The sequence below is a fragment of the Tachyglossus aculeatus genome, chromosome 11, assembly GCF_015852505.1.
Source record: "Tachyglossus aculeatus isolate mTacAcu1 chromosome 11, mTacAcu1.pri, whole genome shotgun sequence".
Lineage (NCBI taxonomy): Eukaryota > Metazoa > Chordata > Mammalia > Monotremata > Tachyglossidae > Tachyglossus > Tachyglossus aculeatus.
In genome coordinates, this window is record NC_052076.1 from 52,023,792 (window position 1) to 52,050,414 (window position 26,623).

Consider the following 26,623-nt stretch of genomic DNA (forward strand, 5'->3'; position numbering starts at 1 on the left):
TAAAATGTCTCATCCCCTACCTCGCTTCCACAGAATGCCCGTTCGGGAGCGGCTGAAAACCATCCACTTCCACCCTCCCCACCCATCCCGTCCCACTGCAGGCCCAGGTGTTTTTACGGGGCCCTCACATGACGTCATTAAGACACCCGACACACCGCACAATGTGACGATGCCACTGTGCCAAAGGCGGCTGCCAGCCGGGGAGAGGAGGAGAGGAAAGAGGAAAAGGGCAGGGGGAAGGAAAAGGAAGGGTAGGGAAGGGAGAGGAAGCGAGGAGGAGACAGAGCACAGAGGGGTGATGCATCGGGCTGGCACTGACAGACGTTTCTCTCTTCTTCTCCTGTCCTCTCCCCTCCTCTTGCCCCAGGATTCAAGAGGGCAGTGCCCAACTGGCCAGGCTCAGGCGGCAGCAGGCCACCCCCCAAGAATGGAGGACGGGAACCCCCCATCTTCCCCCTATCGCCAGGGGATGTGGAGAGGCCGTCGGGGCCAGGTGGGTTCTGCTTTCCCCAGCTGAGAACAGAAAGCCATCTCACCAACCCACCCACCCTGGGACCAGCCCGCCCCTCCTCCTAACTCCGAAGGACTGCCAAGCCCACGGGAGCTTCCTGGTCGGGAGGAGGCACCCCTTGGCGAAGGGGCAGAGACCCCCTCCCTCGGAAGAACGGAACGAGGATTCCCCAGTCTGGAAGGTGCAGGAAGAGAGACCTGAGCCATGTGGGTGCCGGCTGAGATGGGGAACCAAGTCTGTGGCCTTCTGTGGCCACCTGCCCCAACTCAGAGGAGGGGCTGGGTTTGCCAAGGTTGCCCCTGAGCTAACTCCCCACAAGCCCTGGTAGCCAAAGGCCAAAAGGGGCCCAGCATCCAGCGCTGACTTCTGGGGCTTCCACGTAGACTGAGGGGACAGTGTCACACGTGGTAGCAGCATGGCGCACTGTGGGGGGGGGTTCAGCGGGGGTCCCCACTTTGCCTCAGGCCCTGCACAGAAAATGCCTGGCCTCCCGAGCAGGGCAGTCTCCAGACCCTTGGAGCAGAGAGCACAAGGAGGCTCTTCCGTCCGTTCCCCTCTCTTACCTTAAGTTTGCAGTAACCCGAATCAATGACAAACATGATGCCGTCCACAGTCAACGAAGTCTCGGCAATGTTGGTGGCAACGATGCACTTCCTGACACCATCTGGAGCCTGGAAGAGTTGAAGAGAAGAGTGGTCCATACGTCATGTGGGGATTGGAATCCACGGGACGGGGTGGGGGGGACTCCTGGAGAAGAGGTGACGACCGAGCTCCCGGGAAGAAGATTGGCCTTTGGCTTAGCTCCCCGGGGCGAGGGCTCAGACTAGACTATGTGGTCACAGCGAGGTGGGGTACCTTCTGGAAGATTTTAGCCTGAAGGTCAGAGGGCAACTGGGAGTAGATGGGCAGCACGGCCAGGGCGGGGGCGTTCTCCAGTTCCTCCAAATGCTCCACGATCTGATCCGAGGTCACCTGGGGACAAGGAAGCGCGGTGAGACCGGCACGGTGCCCGCGGTCCGGGGGGGCCGGGAGGCCAGGTGGGACGGCCGCATCGGTGAGGACGCCCCTTACCTCGATGTCCTCCTGCCCAGGCATGAAAATGAGGATGTCTCCTGGGGCTCCAGACAGGTGCACCTGTAAGGACTGCTTCACTGCAGCCTCGACGTAGTCCTCCTGGGGGGTCTGTCACACAAACGGGTCAGCTCGGGAAGGACCGACCTTTAACCTGAAGCCGCTCACATGACAACCCCCCAGCCCACCACAACACCAACCAAGCATCGCAGATATTCTGGCTCCGACGTCGAGGGCCGAACGGCCCTAATCCAGTGAGAACCCAAGACCTCGCTCGCCTGAACTACGCCGGTTTACAGCTGAGGGTCTCCGCTCCTCGCCTCCCCTACAAATGCACCACCCTCCCTATCTCTTAGGCAGCAGAAGTGGGCACTCTGGTCTGAACGGGCAAGAAGAACCCGGCCCCCGATACCTTGCTGAAGAGGATGTCGACGGGGAAGGTGCGGCCAGGGATATGGAAGATGGGAACGTTCCCAAAGAAGGAGGCAAACTTCTCTGCGTCCATGGTGGCCGAGGTGACGATGAGCTTCAAGTCCGAGCGCCGAGCCACCACCTGGAGAGAGAAGCCGGGAGGGTCCCCTGGGGTAAGCAAGGGTGAGACCCCTTCGGCGACCACAGCCCGAGGCTCTGCCCACTGGTAAGTCAAGCATCGCCGCTGGGCGAGCGGAGGGCGATCTGTAGCGGTGGGACTCAATCAATCATATTTATTGAGCGCTTACTATGTGCAGAGCACTGTACTAAGCGCTTGGGAAGTACAAACTGGCAACATCTAGAGACAGTCCCTACCCAACAGTGGGCTCACAGTCTAAAAGGGGGAGACAGAGAACAAAACCAAACATACTAACAAAATAAAATAAATAGAATAGATACATACAAGTAAAATAGAGTAATAAATATGTACGAACATATATACATATATACAGGTGCTGTGGGGAAGGGAAGGAGGTAAGATGGGGGGATGGAGAGGGGGACGAGGGGGAGAGGAAGGAAGGGGCTCAGTCTGGGAAGGCCTCTTGGAGGAGGTGAGCTCTCAGCAGGGCCTTGAAGGGAGGAAGAGAGCTAGCTTGGCGGATGGACTCCCGGTTGGTCAGGGGTTATGACCCACCAGACCGGAACCTGCAGCAAGGCCCGACAGTCAAAGGCTGCAGGCCGGTCTGGAAAAGCAGCCTTTCCATCCTGCCACCTGGGAAGTTCAGCCTGGAACCCCAGCCAGCACCTCCCAGGATGAGGTGACAAAATCCCTCCGGGCCCGCCCGACCCTCCTCTCCGGAGACAAGTGGTTCAGAAGCGCGCCGGGCCAAACGGCGGGACGTGAAAGTAGAAGGGGGAACCCAACTCGGCCCCCCGAGGCCTGACCTCCCGGAGGAGCCCGAAGAGCACATCCGTGTTGAGTGACCGCTCGTGGGCTTCGTCCATGATGATGGCACTGTAGTGATCCAGGTCGGCTTCCCGCAGGGACTTCCGGAGCAAGATCCCGTCGGTCATGTACTTGATCACTGTGTTTTCGGAGGTGCAGTCTTCAAAACGGATAGCATAGCCCACCTAGAAGATGGGGGAGGGACTCTAGGGTCTCCGGCAGGCACGGGGCTGGAGGGCAATCTCCTCGGGGCAGCAGACAGTCTGCTCTGCCTTGTTGGATGCCCAGAATATTAGCTCTGCTCCAGCGCTGTTCTACCAAGCTAACAAGCCCGCTCCCCCCCCGCCACCAGACCCGAGTCCAACCCACCGAGCTGCCCCTAATCACCTCCTCTCCCAGGCTCCCTCCCATCTCCTCGCTGACTCGCTTGGCCACTGACATGGCGGCTACGCGCCTCGGCTGGGTGCAGCCGATCAGGCCGTAGTCCGTGTAGCCGTCCTCGTGCAAGTACTGGGTCAGCTGCGTGGTCTTGCCGCTCCCCGTCTCCCCCACCACGATCACGATGCTGTTGTCCCTAAGAGGAGGGAGAAGAACGGGAAGTGGGGAGGGGGGCAGCTTAACTCGAATGTGGAGACAAACCAGAACTGGCCCTCGGAAACTCTAAAAAGGCTAATCAATTCCCCATCCCAGCAGCTCTACCACTCCGGCCGTCGGTTTTTCCGACGATCCCTGAGGAAGGGTCTACCAGTCTCCTCACCCAAAGGTTATTTCTCGCTCAGGAAACAGGGCTCCGGTGGGCAAAGGCGAGAGAAAACCGCACCCCCGCAAGGCTGCTGCTGAATAGAGCCCAGGCTGTCTCCTCTAAGCCCAGCAAGCCCTCGGGTCAAAGGCAAGTAAATCAATCAATCGTATTTATTGAGCGCTTACTGTGTGCAGAGCACTGTACTAAGCGCTTGGGAAGTACAAGTTGGCAACATATAGAGACAGTCCCTACCCAACAGTGGGCTCACAGTCTAAAATAATAATGGCATTTATTAAGCGCTTACCAGGTGCAAAGCACTGTTCTAAGCGCTGGGGAGCTTACAAGGTGATCAGGTTGTCCCATGTGGGACAGTAAAAGGGGCCGAAGGGGAGTCAGAGGGACTGGGCAGTGCGGAGATCCTCGACGCTCCAGATAGAAAGCCCGCTGTCACGGGAATGAGCAACAACTCTATCGACAAACTGAAGAGCTAGAAGATCAATCTGACAACATTGGATTTTGGATTCTGGACCTCTGCAGAAATAGCTAAATTTAAGATTGGATTCAGCTGGAGGAAGGGGGAAAGAATGCAAACCCTGAGTCTGAGCCATCAGCGGGGGGCTGAAGTAAAGAAGCCCACCCAGGGCACCTTGCAGAGGCCGGCAGGAGACCCGAAGGCCTCTCCTTCCCTTCCCGGCCGAATGAACGGCGGGGAAGAGTCCCGACACCCTGAACTATCGAATGCCGAAAACCGCCGCAGGCTCAAGAATACCTGATGATGGTGAGGAGCTCCTGTTGAACCGCGAAGATAGGCAGGTACTGTCTCTGCTCCAAGATGGACTTCTTTTTGGCAAATTCACTGCTGGCTTCACTCTTCTTCTTCATGTGGTCTGCAAACTTCTGCTCAGTCCTAGGAACGCACCACCGCAGCCTGAGGCCCTGCTCCGGCCTCCCGGCTTCTTCCTGCCCACCGCCTGTCCCCTGCTCCCATATGCACAGATGCTTTCAAGAGGCCCGTGACTAGCAACACAACCTCTCCTATTCCGGCCTCCTCCCAGGTGAAGGAGAGCAGAAGTCTTGTCCCGACTGTCTGAGCACTCGTTCCCCTCGGAATACTTTTCTCCTGGGAACAAATGGAACAGCACAGTTCCACAGAGGGTTCTGGATTAAAATACCCAGAAGAGACAGAGTCAGGTCACTCATCTGCCGATAGCCACCACGAGCACTTATTCACCAGAGACAAATGCGGGGCTGGAATCCTGGAATACGCCTATTGGGCCCCTGGGAAGAGAGTGGGGGGCCCAAATTTCAACCAAGGTAGAAGTACCAATCAATCGGCGTATCAGGCAGAAACTCCTCACCCTCGGCTTCAAGGCTGTCCATCCCCTCGCCCCCTCCTACCTCACCTCCCTTCTCTCCTTCTACTGCCCAGCCCGCACCCTCCGCTCCTCCACCGCTGATCTCCTCACCGTACCTCGCTCTCGCCTGTCCCGCCATCGACCCCCGGCCCACGTCATCCCCCGGGCCTGGAATGCCCTCCCTCAGCCCACCCGCCAAGCTAGCTCTCTTCCTCCCTTCAAGGCCCTGCTGAGAGCTCACCTCCTCCAGGAGGCCTTCCCACACTGAGCCCCTTCCTTCCTCTCCCCCTCGTCCCCCTCTCCATCCCCCCATCTTACCTCCCTCCCTTCCCCACAGCACCTGTATATATGTATATATGTTTGTACATATTTTTTTTACTCTATTTATTTATTTAATTTATTTGTACATATCTATTCTATTTATTTTATTTTGTTAGTACGTTTGGTTTTGTTCTCTGTCTCCCCCTTTTAGACTGTGAGCCCACTGTTGGGTAGGGACTGTCTCTATATGTTGCCAATTTGTACTTCCCAAGCGCTTAGTACAGTGCTCTGCACATAGTAAGCGCTCAATAAATACGATTGATGATGAAGTAGGGATGCCACTTTTCCGAGGAGAGTTGGAGAACTTCACATCCTTCCATACCTCCTCACGGCCCGTTTGTCAGGGCGGTGACAAGCGTCCAGCAGATGGTGGAGACTCCAACTTAACCCCTTCTAGACCGTGAGCCCACTGGTGGGTAGGGACCGCCTCTATATGTTGCCAACTTGTCCTTCCCAAGCGCTTAATACAGTGCTCTGCACACAGTAAGCGCTCAATAAATACGACTGAATGAATGAATGAATGAACAGTCAACGGAATACCACCCGGCCAGTGAGTCCCACAAGCCCAAGGCCTAGGGGCCGGGGCAGATCAGCACAGAGCTAACCCCAGATGGTTTGGACCAGGCTCCAACAGCACACCCCCTCCCCGCCTCCCATCTGTGGCCCGCTCACCACTCGGCTACGAAGCACGGCAGGGGAAAGGAGGTGAATACACCCTTCGACGTCTCCTTCGCTCTTGGTTTCGTCTCCCCAGACGGGAGACAAGAGCCAACATTAAATTTTCAAGGACTCGCCGCGGTCCCCGCACTGCGGGACTTTGGAACGAGATCCCCTGGGCCACCTGCAGCTGAAGCCAACGGCAACCGTTTAAACGAGCTTCTCTGCAGGTTGGTCCTGCTGGCCGGGGTGATCATCTTGCACTTGTGGATTCAGGGGGCCAGACCCCAAAATTTCATCGCCTGTTAGACTTGGGGCAGGCTTGCGTTCAGCCCCAACTACTCAAGTTAATCGATCAATGCTATTTGTTGAGCGCTTACTTTGCGCAGGGCATTGTACTAAGCAGTAGAGAGCGTTGGTAGACACAATCCCCGCCCACGCAGAAAAGCGGCGTGGCCTAGCGGAGAGAGTACGGGCCTGGAAATCAGAGGACCTGGGTTCTAATCCTGGCTCTGCCACTTGTCTGCTGTGTGCCCTTGGGTAAGTCACTTCATTCCCTGTGCCTCATCTGTAAAATGGGGATTAAATCCTCCTCCCTCCGACTCAGACTGAGCCCCCTGTGGGGCAGGGATGGTCTCCAACCTGATTATCCGGAATCTACCCAAGTGCTTAGTACAGTGCTCTGCACACAGTAAGCGCTCAATAAATACGATTGATGATTTAGTATAGTACTTGGCACATAGTAAGCAGTTAAATATCATTAAAAAGAAAGAAAAAAAAGGCTTACAATCTAAGCCTCCGCTATTTCTGGAACCAGGCTTGTTGCATCCTGTCTGACCAGACACAGAGTGGACACCCCATTGCCCTGCAGGAGCAGGGGTGGACACGATCAGAGACCCTTCTAGCCTAGAGTCTCCCGGAAGATCGGGGCTCGGAGTCCCTGAGCCCACCTGGTCGATGATAAAAGTCCACAAGACCCGATCGTCAGCTGCAGAATATACTTCAGGGGATAACCAGCACAATCAACCCTGAGCTAGACTTCTGGGAGGCAGGGCCGGAAAAAGGAAGCTCGAAAGGACTTAGAGGCCTTTCACCCATCTGGTTTAGAGCTTGTTACAGTCCTGCCAATTCCCGGAAGCAGGGCCCCAGACAATGCCGAGATCATTCCCGGAAATAAGACCTGGATCCGCACTCACTTATAATCCACTTTGCCATCTTCGGTCAAGGGTTTGTCCGGTTCTTCCTCTTTCTTGAGGCCCATAATGTCTCCCAGTTTGGTCCCGGCCAGTTCCCAGTGCTTGTGTTGAGCCTTAAAACGTCACGAAGAGAGGGCACGGTCAGGTCAGTACCACTGAGCAAGAACCCTGAGGAACTCCCAGATGTACTACGGTCAACAGAAAAATCTGCCCTCCGGGAACCATGGATAAATATCCATGGGAGCTATAAGTATCCGGAGGCAGTGGGAATGCTGAACCCCATGCTCTAATACCAAAAGTTCGAGGAGACTGCTCCATGAGGAAAACAGGGAATGTAATATCAAGGGGAGCTCATAAAACTGGCTAAATGGGCTCCCTGAGGAAAGGGGCCCTGCTTAATTCCCACCTGCATATTCCATCTCAGCTCCTCAACTCGCTGTGGGCAGGCTGACGTATCTACCAGCTCTATTACGTGTACTCTCCCAACGGCTTAGTACAGTGCCCTGCACACAGTAAGTGCTCAATAAATACAACTGATTGAAGGATACAGTGCTCTGCATGTAGTAAGCGCTTAATAAACACTCTTAGTACTACTAATAGTACTAGGTTGGGTGGAGGAGGGTGCTGGCCCTTCCTCCATCATTCCCGATGGCAACCCCGTCACCATCCCACAAGAGAGCTTCCAGATGGGCCCAGTGAAAACGAGTAGTGCCGTGGCCCTGCTAATAATAATAATAATGGCATTTATTAAGCGCTTACTACGTGCAAAGCACTGTTCTAAGCGCTGGGGAGGTTACAAGGTGATCAGGTTGTCCCACGGGGGGCTCCCAGTCTTAATCCCCATTTTACAGATGAGGTAACTGAGGCACAGAGAAGTGAAGTGACTTGCCCAAAGTCACCCAGCTGACAGTTGGCGGAGCCGGGATTTGAACCCATGACCTCTGACTCCAAAGCCCGGGCTCTTTCCACTGAGCCACGCTGCTTCTCTACCCCGCTGCTAACTCTGCCCCGACTTCAGGGCTGGGTCCCCCCCGTCCCAGAGGGAAGCAGCGTGGCTTAGTGCTAGACTACGGCCCCCGGAGTCAGAAGGACCTGATTTCTAATCAGTCAATCAATCAATCGTATTTACTGAGCGCTTACTGTGTGCAGAGCACTGTACTAAGTGCTTGGGACGTACAAGTTGGCAATCCCCGTTCTGTCCTGCGCCTGCTGCTGCGTGACCTTGGGCGAGTCACTTCACTTCCCTGTGCCTCAGTCACCTCACCTGGAAAAGGGGGCTTAGGACTGTGAGACCTATGTAGGACCGCGACTGTGTCCAACCCAATTACCTCGCATCTACCTCAGCGCTAGAGCTTAACAGATACTACAGACGCCGCCCGGCTCCTTCGGAGACCGACCTTTTTCCGTTCCTTTTGTTCCCTGTGCTTGCGCACCGTCTGGCTGCCTTTCCGAGCGATGATGGCCAGGTCCGAAGTGGCATCCTTGACCGGAATGACGGGCTCCGGCTGCAACAGAGGGACCGCGATTCCGGGTCAGTCCCCCGGGTCTCCTGGAGGCTGACGGGCCGGCCCGTTCCCGGCCCGCCGCGCCCACCGTTCGCCTCGCCGCGAGGTTCTCCCGCCTCCCGGCAGCGCGTCCGCTGGTTGCCGCCGTCTCCCGCTCCTCCAGAGAGGAGCCCCCACCTGCTTGGTGAAGACGATCCGTCCATCCAGGAAGGGGGGCACCAAATTGTGCACCAGCAAATGCACCTTGGCCGCGTTGTCTTCCTCGAAGTCTTCGTCCACCTCCAGCCGATGGACCACGCCGCTGGTCAGCATTCGGTTGGTCTCCCAGCGCTCGTTGTCCTGCAGGGAGAAAAGGGCTTTGTCAGGCGACAACTAAGCGCTCCCCGGCTAACTCCCAAAGGGCCCCTTCGAAGGGCGGTGTCCCGTGGTGCCGCCGGATGAGGCTTCTGAAAGGTGGCCGGGAAGGGTCACCACCTCGGTCCAGCCTCTCTCCCGTTTGGTGGACAAAGAAATCATGGCCGGAAACACCCGAGCGGGCCTTTCGCACCCTTCGCTTATCGGACGGCCTCAAAAACTGGAAGACACTCATCCAGCCGAACTGGGGAGTCTAATCGTCGGGGATCTGAGAGATAAGGCCACAGGTGCCTTTCTTCCTGGACGCTCCCAGGATTCACAAGCAATAATAATAATAATAAGCATTTGCTAAGCGCTTACTACGTGCAAAGCACTGTTCTAAGCGCTGGGGAGGATACAGGCTGATCAGGTTGTCCCACGTGGGGCTCACAGTCTTCATCCCCATGTTCCAGATGAGGGAACTGAGGCCCAGAGAAGCGAAGTGACTTGCCCAAGATCACACAGCAGACGTGGCGGAGGCGGGATTCGAACCCATGACCTCTGACTCCGAAGCCCGGGCTCTTTCCACTGAGCCACGCTGCCGGAGAAGGGAGAGGCACGGAGCAGGAAGGCTGACTGTGCTTAATCAGCAGTCCCTGATACACAAATCTTGGAACATTATATGTGCCTCAGGTAGGGACAGGGACGGTGTCCAATTTGGTTATCTTGTATCTGCCCCAACGCTTACTACAGTGCTTGGCACACAGACATCACTTAGCACCACAATTACGATTTCCATTATTATTAATCATATGAGCAGGGAACGTCAACCAACTCTCTCCTATCGTACTCTCCCAAGCGCTCAGTAAAGTGCTCTGCACGCAGCGAGTGCTCAATAAATCATCATCAATCGTATTTATTGAGCGCTTACTATGTGCAGAGCACTGTACTAAGCGCTTGGGAAGTACAAATTGGCAACATACAGAGACAGTCCCTACCCAGCAGTGGGCTCACAGTCTAAAAGTCTCAATAAATACGACTGGTTGGTTGTCTGATGTCAGTGAGGGTGTCTCTCGGCTATCACGTTGCCATTGGCAGTCTCATTTGGAGGGGTCGTGGGGTGGGGGAGTGAGAAATTTCCCATTTTACTCTCCCAAGCGCTCAGTAAAGTGCTCTGCGCGCAGCGAGTGCTCAATAAATACGACTGGTTGGTTGACTGATGTCAGTGAGGGTGTCTCTCGGCTATCACGTTGCCATTGGCAGTCTCATTTGGAGGGGTCGTGGGGTGGGGGAAGTGAGAAATTTCCCATTTGGAGAAACGGGAGAAATTTCTCATTTGGGGAAAAGAGAGACGGACTTCAAAGGTGCCTGCTCAAGGTCATCCTGCTCAATTGTCACTCGTCCCTCGTGGGTCCCCTCCCATTAAGCGCTTAGTACAGTGCTCTGCACACAGCAAGCGCTCAATAAATACGATTGATGATGATGGGGCGGCGGCCGGCTGGGGCAATCCATGCTGGCCGGGACCCTCCCGCCCTACCTCGTTGATCTGTCTCCGCTGAGCGGAGATGCGCTTCTGCTTCTGCTTGTGCAGGTGCTGCTCTCGTTTCTTCACGTAGTCCTCCGAGGAGTAGGCGAGGGGGTTGTGGAATTCGTCGTACCCCTCATCCATCATGTACCAGTCCCGGTCGGCTTGCTGCGGGGACGAGAGAGAGAGGGCGGTCCGCGGGGGAAGCCGACGGAGGGTCCAGAGACAAGAGGCCGCCCCGCTCTACCCGGCCTCTTTAATAATAATAATGATGATGGCATTTATTAAGCGCTTACTATGTGCAAAGCACTGTTCTAAGCGCTGGGGTAGATACAAGGTAATCAAGTTGCCCCACGTGGGGCTCACACACTTAATCCCCATTTTCCAGATGAGGGAACTGAAGCCCAGAGAAGCGAAGTGACTTGCCCAAAGTCCCACAGCTGACAAGTGGCGGAGCCGGGATTTGAACCCATGACCTCTGACTCCAAAGCCCGAGCTCCTTCCACTGAGCCACGCTGCTTCTCTAGCCCGAAAGGCGGGTGCTGCTGTTTGAAGAAGAAGCCAGAGCACCTGCTGAAGGTTCTCTGGGGGAACACTGGTTATAATAATAATAATAATAATAATGATGGCATTTGTTAAGCGCTTACTATGTGCAAAGCACTGTTCTAAGCACTGGGGTGGGGGGGGGGATACAAGGTGATTAGGTTGTCCCACGGGGGAGCTCAAAGTCTTAATCCCCATTTTACAGATGAGGTAACTGAGGCTCAGGGAAGTTAAGTGACTTGCCCAAGGTCACACAGCAGACGTGGCAGAGTCGGGATAGCTGCAGGGGTGTGACTGGTTAGAGTTCACCTCCTCCAAGAGGACTTCCCAGACTGAGCCCTTTTTCCTCTCCTCCTCCCCATCCTACCTCCTTCCCCTCCCCACGGCACCCGTATATATATTTGTACAGATTTACTACTCTATTGTACTTGTACATATTTGCTATTCTATTTATTTTGTTAATAATGTGCATTTAGCTTTAATTCTATTTATTCTGACGACTTGACACCTGTCCACATGTTTTGTTTTGTCGTCTGCCTCCCCTTTCTAGACTGTGAGCCTGTTGCTGGGTAGGGACCGTCTCTCTACGTCGCCTACTTGTACTTCCCAAGCGCTTAGTCCAGTGCTCTGCACACGGTAAGCGCTCAATAAATACGATTGAATGAATGAACGAACGAATACACGAAGGGGAAAAGGCCACACGGAATTAGCCTGTCACAGCCAACACGTGTGATGGCGGAGCCGCCCGGCAGTAGGATCTGGAGGCTCTCAAGTGCTACTCATGCTGTTAACAGTTTACAAATTCTCATTCATTCATTCATTCATTCAATCGCATTTATTGAGCGCTTACTGTGTGCACAGCACTGGACTAAGCGCTTGGGAAGTCCAAGTTGGCAACATCTAGAGACGGTCCCTACCCAACAGTGGGCTCACAGTTTAGAAGGGGGAGACAGAGAACAAAACAAAACATATTAACAAAATAAAATAAATAGAATAAATATGTACAAGTAAAATAAATAGAGTAATAAATCCGTACAAACATATATACATATATACAGGTGCTGTGGGGAAGGGAAGGGGGTAAGGCGGAGGGGATGGAGAGGGGGAGGAGGCCACATTTAGCTTTAATTCTATTTATTCTGGCGACTTAACACCTGTCTACATGTTTTGTTTTGTCGTCTGTCTCCCCCTTCTAGACTGTGAGCCTGTTGGTAGGTAGGGACCGTCTCTCTAGGTCGCCGACTCGTACTTCCCAAGCGCTTAGTCCAGTGCTCTGCACACGGTAAGCGCTCAATAAATACGATTGAATGAATGAACGAACGAATACACGAAGGGTGAAAAGGCCACACGGAATAAGCTTGTCACAGCCAACACGTGTGACGGCGGAGCCGCCCGGCAGTAGGATCTGGAGGCTCTCAAGTGCTACTCATGCTGTTAACAGTTTACAAATTCTCATTCATTCATTCATTCATTCAATCGCATTTATTGAGCGCTTACTGTGTGCACAGCACTGGACTAAGCGCTTGGCAAGTCCAAGTCGGCAACATATAGAGATGGTCCCTATCCAACAGTGGGCTCACAGTCTAGAAGGGGGAGACAGAGAACAAAACATATTAACCAAATAAAATAAATAGAATAAATATGTACAAGTAAAATAAATAGAGTATAAATCCGTACAAACATATATACGTATATACAGGTGCTGTGGGGAAGGGAAGGGGGTAAGGCGGAGGGGATGGAGAGGGGGAGGAGGCCACATTTAGCTTTAATTCTATTTATTCTGGTGACTTAACACCTGTCTACATGTTTTGTTTTGTCGTCTGTCTCCCCCTTCTAGACTGTGAGCCTGTTGCTGGGTAGGGACCGTCTCTCTAGGTCGCCGACTTGTACTTGCCAAGCGCTTAGTCCAGTGCTCTGCACACGGTGAGCACTCAATAAATACGATTGAATGAATGCACAGAGGGGGAAAAGGCCACACGGAATTAGCCTGTCACAGCCAACACGTGTGACGGCAGAGCCGCCCGGCAGTAGGATCTGGAGGCTCGCACGCGCTACTCGTGCTGTTAACCCTTTACAAATTCCCCATACAGTGAGGCCGACAGCAGCGAAGGGAGTGAGACTAGGGGGAAACCAGCCCCGTCCCAAAATCTTCAGAGCGGGCAGGGACTAAAAGCCTCGGGCCCGATGAGCTCTCAGGGCCGCAGGTGAGGTCAACCGAACACTGTCATCCCTGGTTCCGGGCAGATTCCTCCAGGGGCAACCCAGTCCTGCCCCTCAGCCAGGTGACTATTTATTCATTTATTTATCTATTTGTTTATTTATTCTCTATTTATTTATTTATTTATTCTCTATTTATTTATTTATTCTCTATTTATTTATTATTTGTTTATTTTACTTGTGCATATCTATCCTATTTATTTTATTTTGTTAGTATGTTTGGTTTTGTTCTCTGTCTCCCCCTTTTAGACTGTGAGCCCCCTGTTGGGTAGGGACTGTCTCTAGATGTTGCCAATTTGCACTTCCCAAGCGCTTAGTACAGTGCTCTGCACACAGTAAGCGCTCAATAAATACGATTGATGATGATGATGATGACTACAAGCCCTTGCTCCAGCCCACGGGCCACCCACGGAGCCCCTCGCCTATCCCTCTGGAAAGCCCACACAATAATAATAATGATGGCATTTAATTAAGCGCTTACTATGTGCAAAGCACTGTTCTAAGCGCTGGGGAGGTTACAAGGTGATCAGGTTGTTCCCCGGGGGGCTCACAGTCTTAATCCCCATTTCACAGATGAGGGAACTGAGGCCCAGAGAAGTGAAGTGACTTGCCCAAAGTCACCCGGCTGACAAGTGGCAGAGCTGGGATTTGAACCCATGGCCTCTGACTCCAAAGTCCTGGCTCTTTCCACTGAGCCACGCTGCTTCACCACACAACACACATGCTCCCCACCACACAAGCACACATTTCCACAAAAGGCCTTTACCCTCTGATCGTCCTCCCATTGTTGCCGCTCCTCCTCTGTGTCGAAGGAAATCCCGCCTTCTCCATCTTCTCGCCTCCCTGAAGGATGAAAGACGCTCCTTCAGCCCGGACCCACGCCCCACTTCGTCCTTCTCGCTGCTCGGTGCTGACGATCTCCTAAACGCTCCGGGGGAAGCCAGCCCTCGCTCTTTTTTTTCTAATGGTACTTGTAAAGGGCTTACTATGTGCCGGGCACTGTACTAAGCGCTGGGGGAGACACAAGCTAATCAGGACGGACAGAGTCCACGTCCCGCACGGGGCTCGCGGTCTTAACCGCCATATTACAAATGAAGTAACTGAGGCACAGAGAAGTGAAGTGATTAGCCCCCGGGCCTGTGCTGCTTCTCGCTCACCTTTCTCCTTTGTTTGTGACCAACGGGGTCAGAAGGGCCACCTCCCTCGCCCGCCTCCGCCCACAACCCGGCTTTACCACACATTCCACCACCTCTGTTTCCCTCTTTCCCGCAAGGAAGTTTGCTACCTCGTCCCTTGGACAGTCGAGGAGTGGACCCCAGATGCCGCCGGTCATCAGCCCATTCATTGAATTTGTAAGACGGGGTGGGTAGAGGAGTATCATTGAAGTATTTGCTCCTCACTGACCTGAACGGAGAGAACTGCTGAAATCTCAACCAGCCCGCCTTTCCTCCTAATGGGAAATGCCTCTACTGTCCCGCCTGCCAAGGCTCTGTTGCACCGAACCAAGGGTTACAACCCCAACCGTAGGGAAAAGGTGGATGTCCGGATCTAAAGATAAAGCGGGTAAGGAGGCGGGTATCCGCGTGGTTATCGTGAAGCCACCTCCAGTTCGAAGAACATCCGAAACGCAGTCCCCTCGGCAGGTGGGAGGCGGGTCAACGGCTCGAGAGAGAGAGAGGAGGCGATTTCCAGCGGTGTCCGCAATCCCTTGCGAGATTCCTTTTTCAATCCTGAGCCATCCCAGAGCTCTCCCCCCAAGTCCCCCGCTGACCCTCAACTCCAGGACTGCCCACCCACCCTGAAGAGGCCGGGCCGTTCGGCGTGGGGGGGTCACCTGTCTCGGTCGCGGGTCGAGGAAGCCCGGTGGCCCCTCTCGGAATCCCGGGAGGAGGGCGTCGGGGACGGCGATTCCCACTGTGAGCGTCGAGAGCTGCTGGAGCCGCTGTCGTCCTCCTCCCAGTTGGAGCGGGAGGGGGTGGCTGCATCTGGGACCAAAGGAAGGAGCAGGGCAGGGCCGTTCTCCTCCGATCCCACAGCCCCGCCGGGCCCAGGGACGCACAGAGGCACCTAAAGGGCCCACTACCCAGATTGGAGCTCCACACCGAGCAGTCACACATCCCAGGACCAGGGAGGAACCGGGACTCGCGTTTACGCCGAGTGCTCTGCGCACAGAAAGTGCTCGGTAAATGCTACCGACTGAGTCCGGGTGGGGGGCAGGGGACTGGGCCCATCCCTCTACCCTCGCCCTTCGAGGCTCAGGCCCACTAGCCGGTCTGGAAAAAGCAGTCACACCCACCTTTGGGGCGGTGCCGAGGGCTCTCTGGTTCACTCCTCCGGCCGCTCCGCTCGGAAGTGCCATCGCGCTCCGACCTGCCGCTGTGCCGACTCCGGTCCCGCTCATCTGCGTAAAGAGACGGGGCAGAACTTCAGAGTCCCGGTGTCCAGCTTCGGCCCGCTCCACCCTCGACCACGAGGCAGGAGATCCCCGACCATCTGCAGGCCTGAGTGCCTGCTGGGTGAGCTTGGGCAAGTCAATCAATCAATCAATCGTATTTATTGAGCGCTGACTGGGTGCACAGCACTGTACTAAGCGCTTAAAGTCGTTTGCGGTGAAAGGGGGGTTAAATCCCTCTTCTCCGTCCCCCTTAGGTGGTGAGCCCATGCGGGGACAGGGACTGTGTCTGATCTGAATGGCCTGGCCCTGCCCCAGCTCTTACCACATAGTAAGCACTTATAATGATAATAATAATGACTGTGGAATTTGTGAAGCGCTTGTATTGGGTGCTGAGGTAAAGATAAGGAGATCAGACACAGACATGCCGAGAAGTGGCGTGGCTCAGTGGAAGGAGCCCGGGCTTTGGAGTCGGAGGTCCCGGGTTCTAATCCCGGCTCCGCCACTTGTCAGCTGTGTGACTCTGGGCAAGTCACTTCACTTCTCTGGGCCTCAGTTACCCATCTGTAAAATGAAGACTAAGACTGTGAGCCCCCCGTGGGACAACCTGATCACCCTGTCTCTACCCCAGCGCTCGGAACAGTGCTTTGCACATAGTAAGCGCTTAACAAATACCATCATTATTATTATTACACAGTCCCCGTCCCACATGGGTCTCACAGTCTAAGTGATCACATGCCACAATTATAATTATCATCGCCATCATCTCCAGATGGACCATTACCTCGGTCCCTCTTCCGATCATGGTCTCGATCCCGAGTTCGCTCCTTTTTCCGGTCCTTCTCTTCTTTGGAAGAAGCGTACACTCCGTGCTCCCGCCTATCCCGCTCTCTCTGCCGGCTGCGCTCCCAGAACTCTTCACTCACCCCACCAGGGTGAGATGGAGTCTCTACCCGGGCCGCCCGGTATTGCCTGTTACGGAAGCGGGAAGGTTTACGAGGTTAGCAGAGGACTCTCAGCTGACCGGCGTTCGGCACCTCCTGGGCCCAAGAGAAGCTTCCTGGTCTCCCTCTCCATCCTCCCTACTGGCATGATCTCACCTACAGGGCACTGACTCGAATCAAAGCAGGTCGGCTCTAATACCAGATTAATAATAATAATAACGACGGCATTTATTAAGTGCTTACTACGGGCAAAGCACTGTTCTAAGCGCTGGGGAGGCTACAAGCGGATCGGGTTGTCCCACGTGGGGCTCACAGTCTAATCAATCAATCCATCGCATTTATTGAGCACTTACTGTGTGCAGGGCACTGTACTAAGCGCTTGGGAAGTACAAGCTGGCAACATATAGAGACAGTCCCTACCCAACAGTGGGCTCACAGTCTAAAAGAATCCCCATTTTACAGATGAGGCCCAGAGAAGTGACTTGCCCAGAGTCACACAGCTGGTAAGTGGCGGAGCCGGGATTCGAACCCATGATCTCTGACTCCAAAACCCGGGCTCTTTCCACTGAGCCACGCTGCAGATCCATCGCTGATTCACTGTCTGACCTTCATTTAATGTCTTGCTCCACATCGCCAGAGGGAAAACCGAGGTAATTCCTGGCCCCCTCAACCTCTCGGGCGCTTCACGCAGTCATTCAGTCGTATTTACTTTTAGACTGTGAGCCCGCTGTTGGGTAGGGACTGTCTCTATATGTTGCCAATTTGTACTTCCCAAGCGCTTAGTACAGTGCTCTGCACATAGTAAGCGCTCAATAAATACGACTGATGATGGTGATGATGCTTTACTGAGCACTTACCGCGCGCGGAGCATCGTACTAAGCACTCGGGAGGCACGATATAACAACAGACACATTCCCTGCCACAAAGCGCTTACGGTCTAGAGGGGGAATTGTGAGAATTGAAGAGTTGGAGGCTAAAAAGGAGATCCGAGTTTCCAAGAGGGGACCAACGCAGGGTGACATCGGGGCTTGCCGTCCCTCGCTCGACCTTTTTATCGATCCAACCCCGCCAAAGGCTATCACCTGTCTTTTCTACCGCTCCGTCCAGTTCTGTCGTCGCCCTCGTCTTCCGAATCTCTCTGGTCATCCTTGTTCTCCTCCCAGTCCTTGTAGGAAGAGACTTTAGACTTCTTCCTGTCTTCCCCGTCGTCCTTCTCTTCCCGCTCCCTCCGTTTCAGTGACGCCAGCAGGTCCAGCCCCAGCAGGGAGGGCCGCGGTGCCGGGGCTTTGAAAACGTGCTGCTCGCTGGCCGCGCTTTTGGTCTTGCAGATGAGGCCGCCGACCTGCGTCCCCACGTCGACGCCTTCCAGCCGGTGAAGGGAGGCCTCGTCGCTGTTTTCTTCCATCTCAGCGGCAGCCTGGACAGAGAGAGGGCCGTCAGGTGGGAACCGACGAGACGGAAGCACGCTAAGCTGCCACATACCTACGACTGCCAAGCGGGACAGGGGCTGTGTCCGACCCAATACCTACCCCAACGCTCAGAGCAGCGTTTGACACGGAGTAAGCGCCTGAGAAGTGCCAGAAAAAAAAAAAGACAGGACCTCTCAGTCTCTCAGGGAGTGGCCTAGACTGTAAACTCATATTGAGCAGGGTATTTCATTCATTCAGTCGTATTTATTGAGCGCTTACTGGGTGCAGAGCGCTGTACCAAGCGCTTGGGAAGTACAAGTTGGCAACACATAGAGACGGTCCCGACCCAAAAGTGGGCTCACAGTCTAAAATGTGTCCGTTGTAGTGTTATACCGTGCTCTCCCAAGCCTTAGTATAGCGCTCTGCACACAGTAAGCACTCAATAAATATAACTGATTGACTGAGTAGTACAACACTCCCGTAAATACAAGAGCTCCCAACATACATCTCCCCCTTTTAGACGGTGAGCCCACTGTTGGGTAGGGACTGTCTCTATACGTTGCCAATTTGTACTTCCCAAGCGCTTAGTACGGTGCTCTGCACACAGTAAGCGCTCAATAAATACGATTGATGATGATGATACATCTTTCTTCCATCCCCCTCCCCCACATAGGGCACCCACACGCTATCATTTCAGCAAGAAAGCCTTTCATGAATAAGATGTCGCATCACCCCTCCATCCTCCCCCCCGTCCCGCCTCCGACAACCCTGAAGCTCGAGTAGGGGACGTGATTTCCAAGCGGCGGAGCTTCGCGAGGCTGTCCGCCCCTTCCCCAGGGAACGGCCTCAAGAACTAACGAAGGGACGGAAAATATTTTGGGAAAATTGTTTCTTCTACCCGTTCACAGGCAAAAACGCTCCGTGAAAGGATGCTTAATCCACCCTTGGCACCGACGGCCTTCTATATACCAACCGACTGCACGTAATTATAATCGGTGGTACTTATCGGGCACTTACAACCCACGTAGCCTATCTAAATGTTTTGACTATTTAACTGTCCGCTTTCTATTACCGGTAAGTGGAGGGGCGTAGGACAACTAACACCATGAATTGTTTTTCCTGTTCCAAAAGAGGGGCCCAACCCAAAGCGTGACATCTAAAGGTATTTTCACCATTCCTGCAGGACTCATAAAAAGGACGCGGTAGAAGTCTGGTTCCCCTTACTGTTAACTCGACCTATAAGAAAAAAGGAAAGGGTGACGGCCACATCACGGAGTTGGAAGGGGCAGTTAGCACAGCACCCTGCAATTTACACTCTTCCCACTCAGAGCAATCAAAGAAGTCGACGCAAATGATGAAAAGGCAGGGTAACATGCTCACTGCTTAGCGGGCTCACAGTTTAGAAGGGGGAATAATAACGGTATTTGCTAAGCACTTCCTATGTGCCAAGCACTGTTCTAAGCGCTGGGGTGGATACAAGGTAATCAGGCTGCCCCACGTGGCGCTCACAGTCTTAATCCCCATTTTACAGGTGAGGGAACTGAGGCGCCGAGATGTGAAGTGACTTGCCCAAAGTCACGCAGCTGACTAGCGGCGGGGCCGGGATTCGAACCCATGACCTCTGACTCCCAAGCCCAGGCTCTTTCCACGAAGCACTGGCGACCCAATTTGGCCTTCCCAAGCGCTTAGTCCAGTGCTCTGCACGCAGTAAGCGCTCAATAAATATGATTGATGATGATTGAGGATGATGATGGGGTGGATACAAGGTAATCAGGCTGCCCCACGTGGTGCTCACAGTCTTAATCCCCATTTTACAGGTGAGGGAACTGAGGCACCGAGATGTGAAGTGACTTGCCCAAAGTCACGCAGCTGACAAGCGGCGGGGCCGGGATTCGAACCCATGACCTCTGACTCCCAAGCCCAGGCTCTTTCCACGAAGCACTGGCGACCCAATTTGGCCTTCCCAAGCGCTTAGTCCAGTGCTCTGCACACAGTAAGCGCTCAATAAATACGATTGATGATGATGATGGGGTGGATACAAGGTAATCAGGCTGCCCCACGTGGCGCTCACAGTCTTAATCCCCATTTTACAGGTGAGGGAACTGAGGCGCCGTGATGTGAGGTGACTTGCCCAAAGTCACGCAGCTGACAAGCAGCGGAGCAGGGATTTGAACCCATGACCTCTGACTCCCAAGCCCAGGCTCTTTAAACGAAGCACTGGCGACCCAATTTGGCCTTCCCAAGCGCTTAGTCCAGTGCTCTGCACACAGTAAGCGCTCAATAAATACGATTGATGATGATTGAGGATGATGATGGGGTGGATACAAGGTAATCAGGCTGCCCCACGTGGCGCTCACAGTCTTCATCCCCATTTTACAGGTGAGGGAACTGAGGCGCCGAGATGTGAAGTGACTTGCCCAAAGTCACGCAGCTGACAAGCGGCGGAGCCGGGATTCGAACCCGTGACCTCTGAATCCCAAGCCCAGGCTCTTTCCACTAAGCACTGGCAACCCAATTTGGCGCTTAGTCCAGTGCTCTGCACACAGTAAGCGCTCAATCAATCAATCAATCAATCAATCAATCGTATTTATTGAGCGCTTACTATAAATAATAGTAATAAATAATAGTAATAAATACGACTGAATGAATGAATGAATGGAAAAGGAAGTGCCGCTTGTTGCGGCTGGAGAGAAGAACAAATGGGGATATGGAGACGTGTCTTCACAGGAGGAATAGATTATTATACATAAAGAAGAGGCCAGAAGGCCTGGAGGTCAATCGATCCTATTTATTGAGCACTTACTGCGGGCAAAGCACTGTACTAAAAGCTTGGGCGAGGACAACAGAATTGGCAGAACGTGTTCCCTGCCCGTTAACAAGTTTGCAGTCTAGAGGAGAGACAGGCATGAATACAAATAAATAGCTTACACTATATAATTCATCTAGGACATCCCCGTCTTACCTCCTTCCCTTCCCCACAGCACCTGTATATACGTATATAGGTTTGTACATATTTATTACTCTATTTACTTATTTTACTTGTACATATCTATTCTATTTATTTCATTTTGTTAATATGTTTGGTTTTGTTCTCTGTATATAATACACTATATACCATTAACAATTATTTTATTTTGTTAGTATGTTTGGTTTTCTTCTCTGTCTCCCCCTTTTAGACTGTGAGCCCACTGCTGGGTAGGGACTGTCTCTAGATGCTACCAACTTGTACTTCCCAAGCACTTAGTACAGTGCTCTGCACACAGTAAGCGCTCAATAAATACGATTGATTGATTAACAAGTTTGCAATCTAGAGGAGAGACAGGCATGAATACAAATAAATAGCTTACACTATATAATTCATCTAGGACGTCCCCGTCTTACCTCCTTCCCTTCCCCACAGCACCTGTATATGTGTATATAGGTTTGTACATATTTATTACTCTATTTACTTATTTTACTTGTACATATCTATTCTATTTATTTCATTTTGTTAATATGTTTGGTTTTGTTCTCTGTATATAATACACTATATACCATTAACAATTATTTTATTTTGTTAGTAGGTTTGGTTTTCTTCTCTGTCTCCCCCTTTTAGACTGTGAGCCCACTGCTGGGTAGGGACTGTCTCTAGATGTTACCAACTTGTACTTCCCAAGCACTTAGTACAGTGCTCTGCACACAGTAAGCGCTCAATAAATACGATTGATTGATTAACAAGTTTGCAGTCTAGAGGAGAGACAGGCATGAATACAAATAAATAGCTTACACTATATAATTCATCTAGGACGTCCCCGTCTTACCTCCTTCCCTTCCCCACAGCACCTGTATATGTGTATATAGGTTTGTACATATTTATTACTCTATTTACTTATTTTACTTGTACATATCTATTCTATTTATTTCATTTTGTTAATATGTTTGGTTTTGTTCTCTGTATATAATACACTATATACCATTAACAATTATTTTATTTTGTTTTAGTATGTTTGGTTTTCTTCTCTGTCTCCCCCTTTTAGACTGTGAGCCCACTGCTGGGTAGGGACTGTCTCTATATGTTACCAACTTGTACTTCCCAAGCGCTTAGTACAGTGCTCTGCACACAGAAAGCGCTCAATAAATACGATTGATTAACAAGTTTGCAGTCTAGAGGAGAGACAGGCACAATACAAATAAATAGCTTACACTATATAATTCATCTAGGACATCCCCGTCTTACCTCCTTCCCTTCCCCACAGCACCTGTATATATGTATGTACATATTTATTACTCTATTTATTTTACTTGTACATTTCTATTTATTTCATTTTGTTAATACGTTTGGTTTTGTTCTCTGTCTCCCCCTTCTAGACTGTGAGCCCACTGTTGGGTAGGGACCGTCTCTAGATGTTGCCAACTTGTCCTTCCCCAAGCGCTTAGTACAGTGCTCTGCACACAGTAAGCGCTCAATAAATACGACTGATTGATTGATTGATAGGATATGAGTTTGAGGAGTTAGCAAGAGTAACAAACAACTGCAGGCCTTGGGCAGGCCCGGGATATGCTGGGCGAGGCGGGTGGGAAGAAGTCATCAAGAGGCACTTAGGGGAGGGACCTAAGCAATTAACACGCAGTAAGCGCTCAATAAATAAAGATTGAATGAATGAACTCCCTTTATTAATAATAATAATAATGGCATTTTATTAAGCGCTTACTATCAATCAATCAACCGTATTTATTGAGTGCTTACTATGTGCACAGCACTGTTCTAAGCGCTGGGGAGGATACAAGGGAACCAGGCTGTCCCACGGGGGGGCTCACAGTCTTCATCCCCATTTTACAGTTGAGGTCACTGAGGCCCAGAGAAGTGCCTTGCCCAAAGTCCCACAGCTGACAAGGGGCGGAGCCGGGATTTGAACCCATGACCTCTGACTCCAAAGCCCGGGCTCTTCCCACTGAGCCACCCTGCTTCCCCAGGGAAAGAGAGAGACTTCTGAGGGCTGGAGGAGCCGAGGGAGAAAGAGAAACTCCACGGTAATCAATCAATCAATCATATTTATTGAGCGCTTACTATGTGCAGAGCACTGTACTAAGCGCTTGGGAAGGACAGATTGGCAACATATAGAGACAGTCCCTACCCAACAGTGGGCTCACAGTCTAAAAGGGGGAGACAGAGGAAAAAAACCAAACATACTAATAAAATAAAATAAATAGAATAGATATGTACAAGTAAAATAAATCAATAAATAAATAGAGTAATAAATCTGTACAAACATATATACATATATACAGGTGCTGCGGGGAAGGGAAGGGGGTAAGATGGGGGGGATGGAGAGGGGGACGAGGGGGAGAGGAAGGAAGGGGCTCAGTCTGGGAGCAGAGGGATTGTAGACAGTATGCTCGTCGTGGGCAGGGAATGTGTCTATTATATTCCTAGCAATCAATGGTATTGACTGAGCGCCTACTATGTGCAGAACACTGTACTAAGGCTTGGGAAAGCACCGTACAACAGGACTGGCGGACATGCTCTCTGCCCAAAACGAGCTTACAATTGTTACACTGTACTCTCCCAAGACCTTAGTACAGTAAATGCTCAATTAATAATAATAATTATTATTATAGTACTTGTTAAGCACTGGCTCAGATGAAAGAGCCCGGGCTTTGGAGTCAGAGGTGATGGGTTCGAATCCCAGCTCTGCTAATTGTCAGCTGTATGACTTTGGGCAAGTCACTTCACTTCCCTGGGCCTCAGTTACCTCATCTGTAAAATGGGGATTAAGACTGTGAGCCCCCCGTGGGACCACCTGATCACCTTGGAACCTCCCCAGCGCTTAGAACGGTGCTGTGCGCATAGTAAGCGCTTAATAAATGCCAGTATTATTATGCACGATACAAGTTAATCAGATTGGACACAGTCCCTGTTCCACCTGGGGCTCACATTTTAATCCCCGGTTTACAGATGAGGGAACTGAGGCCCTGAGAAGGGAAATGACTGGCCTAAGGTCACTCGGCAGATATGTGGCAGGGGTGGGATTAGAACCCAGGTCCTTCTGATTCCCAAGGCCCGTGCTCTATCCCCTAAGCCGCGCTGCTTCTCAATAAATACAGATTGATTGACTGTCAAGGAGAGGGCCGAGAGGAGGAGGCAGAAAAGAGGGAATAATAATAACAACGATGGTATTTGTTAAGCGCTTACTATGCGCCAAGCACTGTTCTAAGCACCGGGGTAGATACAAGGTAATAGTAATACTAATAATAATAACGATGGCATTTGTTAAGCACTTAGTACGTAAGCACTGGGGGGGGGGGGGGGGAAACAAGGCAATCATTCATTCATTCAATCGTATTTATTGAGCGCTCACTGTGTGCAGAGCACTGTACTAAGCCCTTGGGAAGTCCAAGTTGGCAACATATTCATTCATCCAATCGTATTTATTGAGCACTGACTGTGTGCAGAGCACTGTGCTAAGCGCTTGGGAAGTCCAAGTTCATTCATTCATTCAATCGTATTTATGGAGCACTTACTGTGTGCAGAGCACCGGGCTAAGCGCTTGGGAAGTCCAAGTTCATTCATTCATTCATTCATTCATTCAATCGTATTGATTGAGCGCTCACTGTGTGCAGAGCGCTGTACTAAGCGCTTGAGAAGTCCAAGTTCATTCATTCAATCGTATTTACAGAGCGCTTACTGTGTGCAGAGCACTGGGCTAAGCGCTTGGGGAGTCCAAGTTCATTCATTCATTCAATCGTATTGATTGAGCGCTTGCTGTGTGCAGAGCACCGGACTAAGCGCTTGGGAAGCCCAAGTTCATTCATTCATTCAGTCGTACTGACTGAGCGCTGACTGTGTGCAGAGCACTGTGCTACGCGCTTGGGAAGCCCAAGTTCATTCATTCATTCACTCAATCGCATTGACTGAGCGCTGACTGTGTGCAGAGCACTGGGCTAAGCGCTTGGGAAGTACAAGTTCATTCATTCATTCGATCGTATTTATTGAGTGCTTACTGTGTGCAGAGCGCTGGACTAAGCGCTTGGGAAGTCCAAGTTCATTCATTCATTCATTCATTCATTGAGTCGTATTGACTGAGCGCTTACTGTGTGCAGAGCGCTGTGCTAAGCGTTTGGGAAGTCCAAGTTCATTCATTCATTCATTCAGTTGCATTGATTGAGCGCTTACTGTGTGCAGAGCACTGTGCTAAGCGCTTGGGGAGTCCAAGTTCATTCATTCACTCACTCAGTCGTACTGATGGAGCGCTTACTGTGTGCAGAGCGCTGTGCTGAGCGCTTGGGAAGCCCAAGTTCATTCATTCACTCATTCATTGAGTCGTACTGACTGAGCGCTTACTGTGTGCAGAGCGCTGTGCTGAGCAGTTGGGAAGCTCAAGTTCATTCATTCATTCATTCAGTTGTATTGATGGAGCGCTTACTGTGTGCAGAGCGCTGTGCTGAGCGCTTAGGGATTCCAAGTTCATTCATTCATTCACTCATTGAGTCGTACTGCCTGAGTGCTTACTGTGTGCAGAGCACTGTGCTGAGCGCTTGGGGATTCCAAGTTCATTCATTCATTCAGTCGTATTGATGGAGCGCTTACTGTGTGCAGAGCGCTGTGCTGAGCGCTTGGGGATTCCAAGTTCATTCATTCATTCATTCAATCGTATTTACTGAGCGCTGCCTGTGTGCAGAGCACTGTGCTAAGCGCTTGGGGAGTCCAAGTTCATTCATTCATTCATTCATTCAGTCGTACTGACTGAGCGCTTACCGTGTGCAGAGCGCTGCGCTGAGCGCTTGGGGAGTCCAAGTTCATTCATTCATTCACTCAGTCGTATTGATTGAGCGCTTACTGTGTGCAGAGCGCTGTGCTGAGCGCTTGGGGATTCCAAGTTCATTCATTCATTCATTCAATCGTATTTACTGAGCTCTGCCTGTGTGCAGAGCACTGTGATAAGCGCTTGGGGATTCCAAGTTCATTCATTCATTCACTCACTCATCGAGTCGTACTGACTGAGCGCTTACCGTGTGCAGAGCGCTGTGCTGAGCGTTTGGGGAGCCCAAGTTCATTCATTCATTCACTCAGTCGTATTGATGGAGCGCTGAGTGTGTGCAGAGCGCTGTGCTAAGCGCTTGGGGAGTCCAAGTTCATTCATTCATTCACTCATTGAGTCGTACTGACTGAGCGCTTACCGTGTGCAGAGCGCTGTGCTGAGCGGTTGGGGAGTCCAAGTTCATTCATTCATTCACTCAGTCGTATTGATGGAGCGCTTACTGTGTGCAGAGCGCTGTGCTGAGCGCTTGGGGAGTCCAAGTTCATTCATTCATTCACTCAGTCGTATTGATGGAGCGCTGACTGTGTGCAGAGCACTGGGCTGAGCGTTTGGGAAGCTCAAGTTCATTCATTCATTCACTCAGTCGTACTGATGGAGTGCTGCCTGTGTGCAGAGCACTGGGCTAAGCGCTTGGGAAGCCCAAGTTCATTCATTCATTCACTCATTCATTGAGTCGTACTGACTGAGCGCTTACCGTGTGCAGAGCGCTGCGCTGAGCGCTTGGGGAGTCCAAGTTCATTCATTCA

General features: G+C 52.0%; 1 protein-coding gene across 2 annotated transcripts in view; it reads right to left on the reverse strand.

Moving 5' to 3' along the window:
* The window catches only part of DHX38 (DEAH-box helicase 38), a 35,820-nt gene that overhangs the window by 8,620 nt on the left and 577 nt on the right, over positions 1-26,623 (reverse strand). The window contains exons 2-19 of one of the 2 annotated variants that reach the window (XM_038753996.1): positions 19,251-19,314; positions 17,752-18,086; positions 16,510-16,697; positions 15,630-15,734; positions 15,168-15,318; positions 14,619-14,737; positions 14,100-14,176; positions 10,586-10,741; positions 8,893-9,054; positions 8,608-8,715; positions 7,211-7,323; positions 4,451-4,588; positions 3,327-3,513; positions 2,939-3,124; positions 1,995-2,135; positions 1,583-1,693; positions 1,367-1,483; positions 1,075-1,182 (exon numbers count right to left, since the gene is read on the reverse strand). In XM_038753996.1, the coding sequence (XP_038609924.1) occupies positions 1,075-1,182; positions 1,367-1,483; positions 1,583-1,693; positions 1,995-2,135; positions 2,939-3,124; positions 3,327-3,513; positions 4,451-4,588; positions 7,211-7,323; positions 8,608-8,715; positions 8,893-9,054; positions 10,586-10,741; positions 14,100-14,176; positions 14,619-14,737; positions 15,168-15,318; positions 15,630-15,734; positions 16,510-16,697; positions 17,752-18,086; positions 19,251-19,268 (2,520 nt within the window). In that variant the 5' untranslated portion in view covers positions 19,269-19,314. The remainder of the gene's footprint in view (positions 1-1,074; positions 1,183-1,366; positions 1,484-1,582; positions 1,694-1,994; positions 2,136-2,938; positions 3,125-3,326; positions 3,514-4,450; positions 4,589-7,210; positions 7,324-8,607; positions 8,716-8,892; positions 9,055-10,585; positions 10,742-14,099; positions 14,177-14,618; positions 14,738-15,167; positions 15,319-15,629; positions 15,735-16,509; positions 16,698-17,751; positions 18,087-19,250; positions 19,315-26,623) is intronic. The other variant, XM_038753997.1, reaches the window with a different exon arrangement.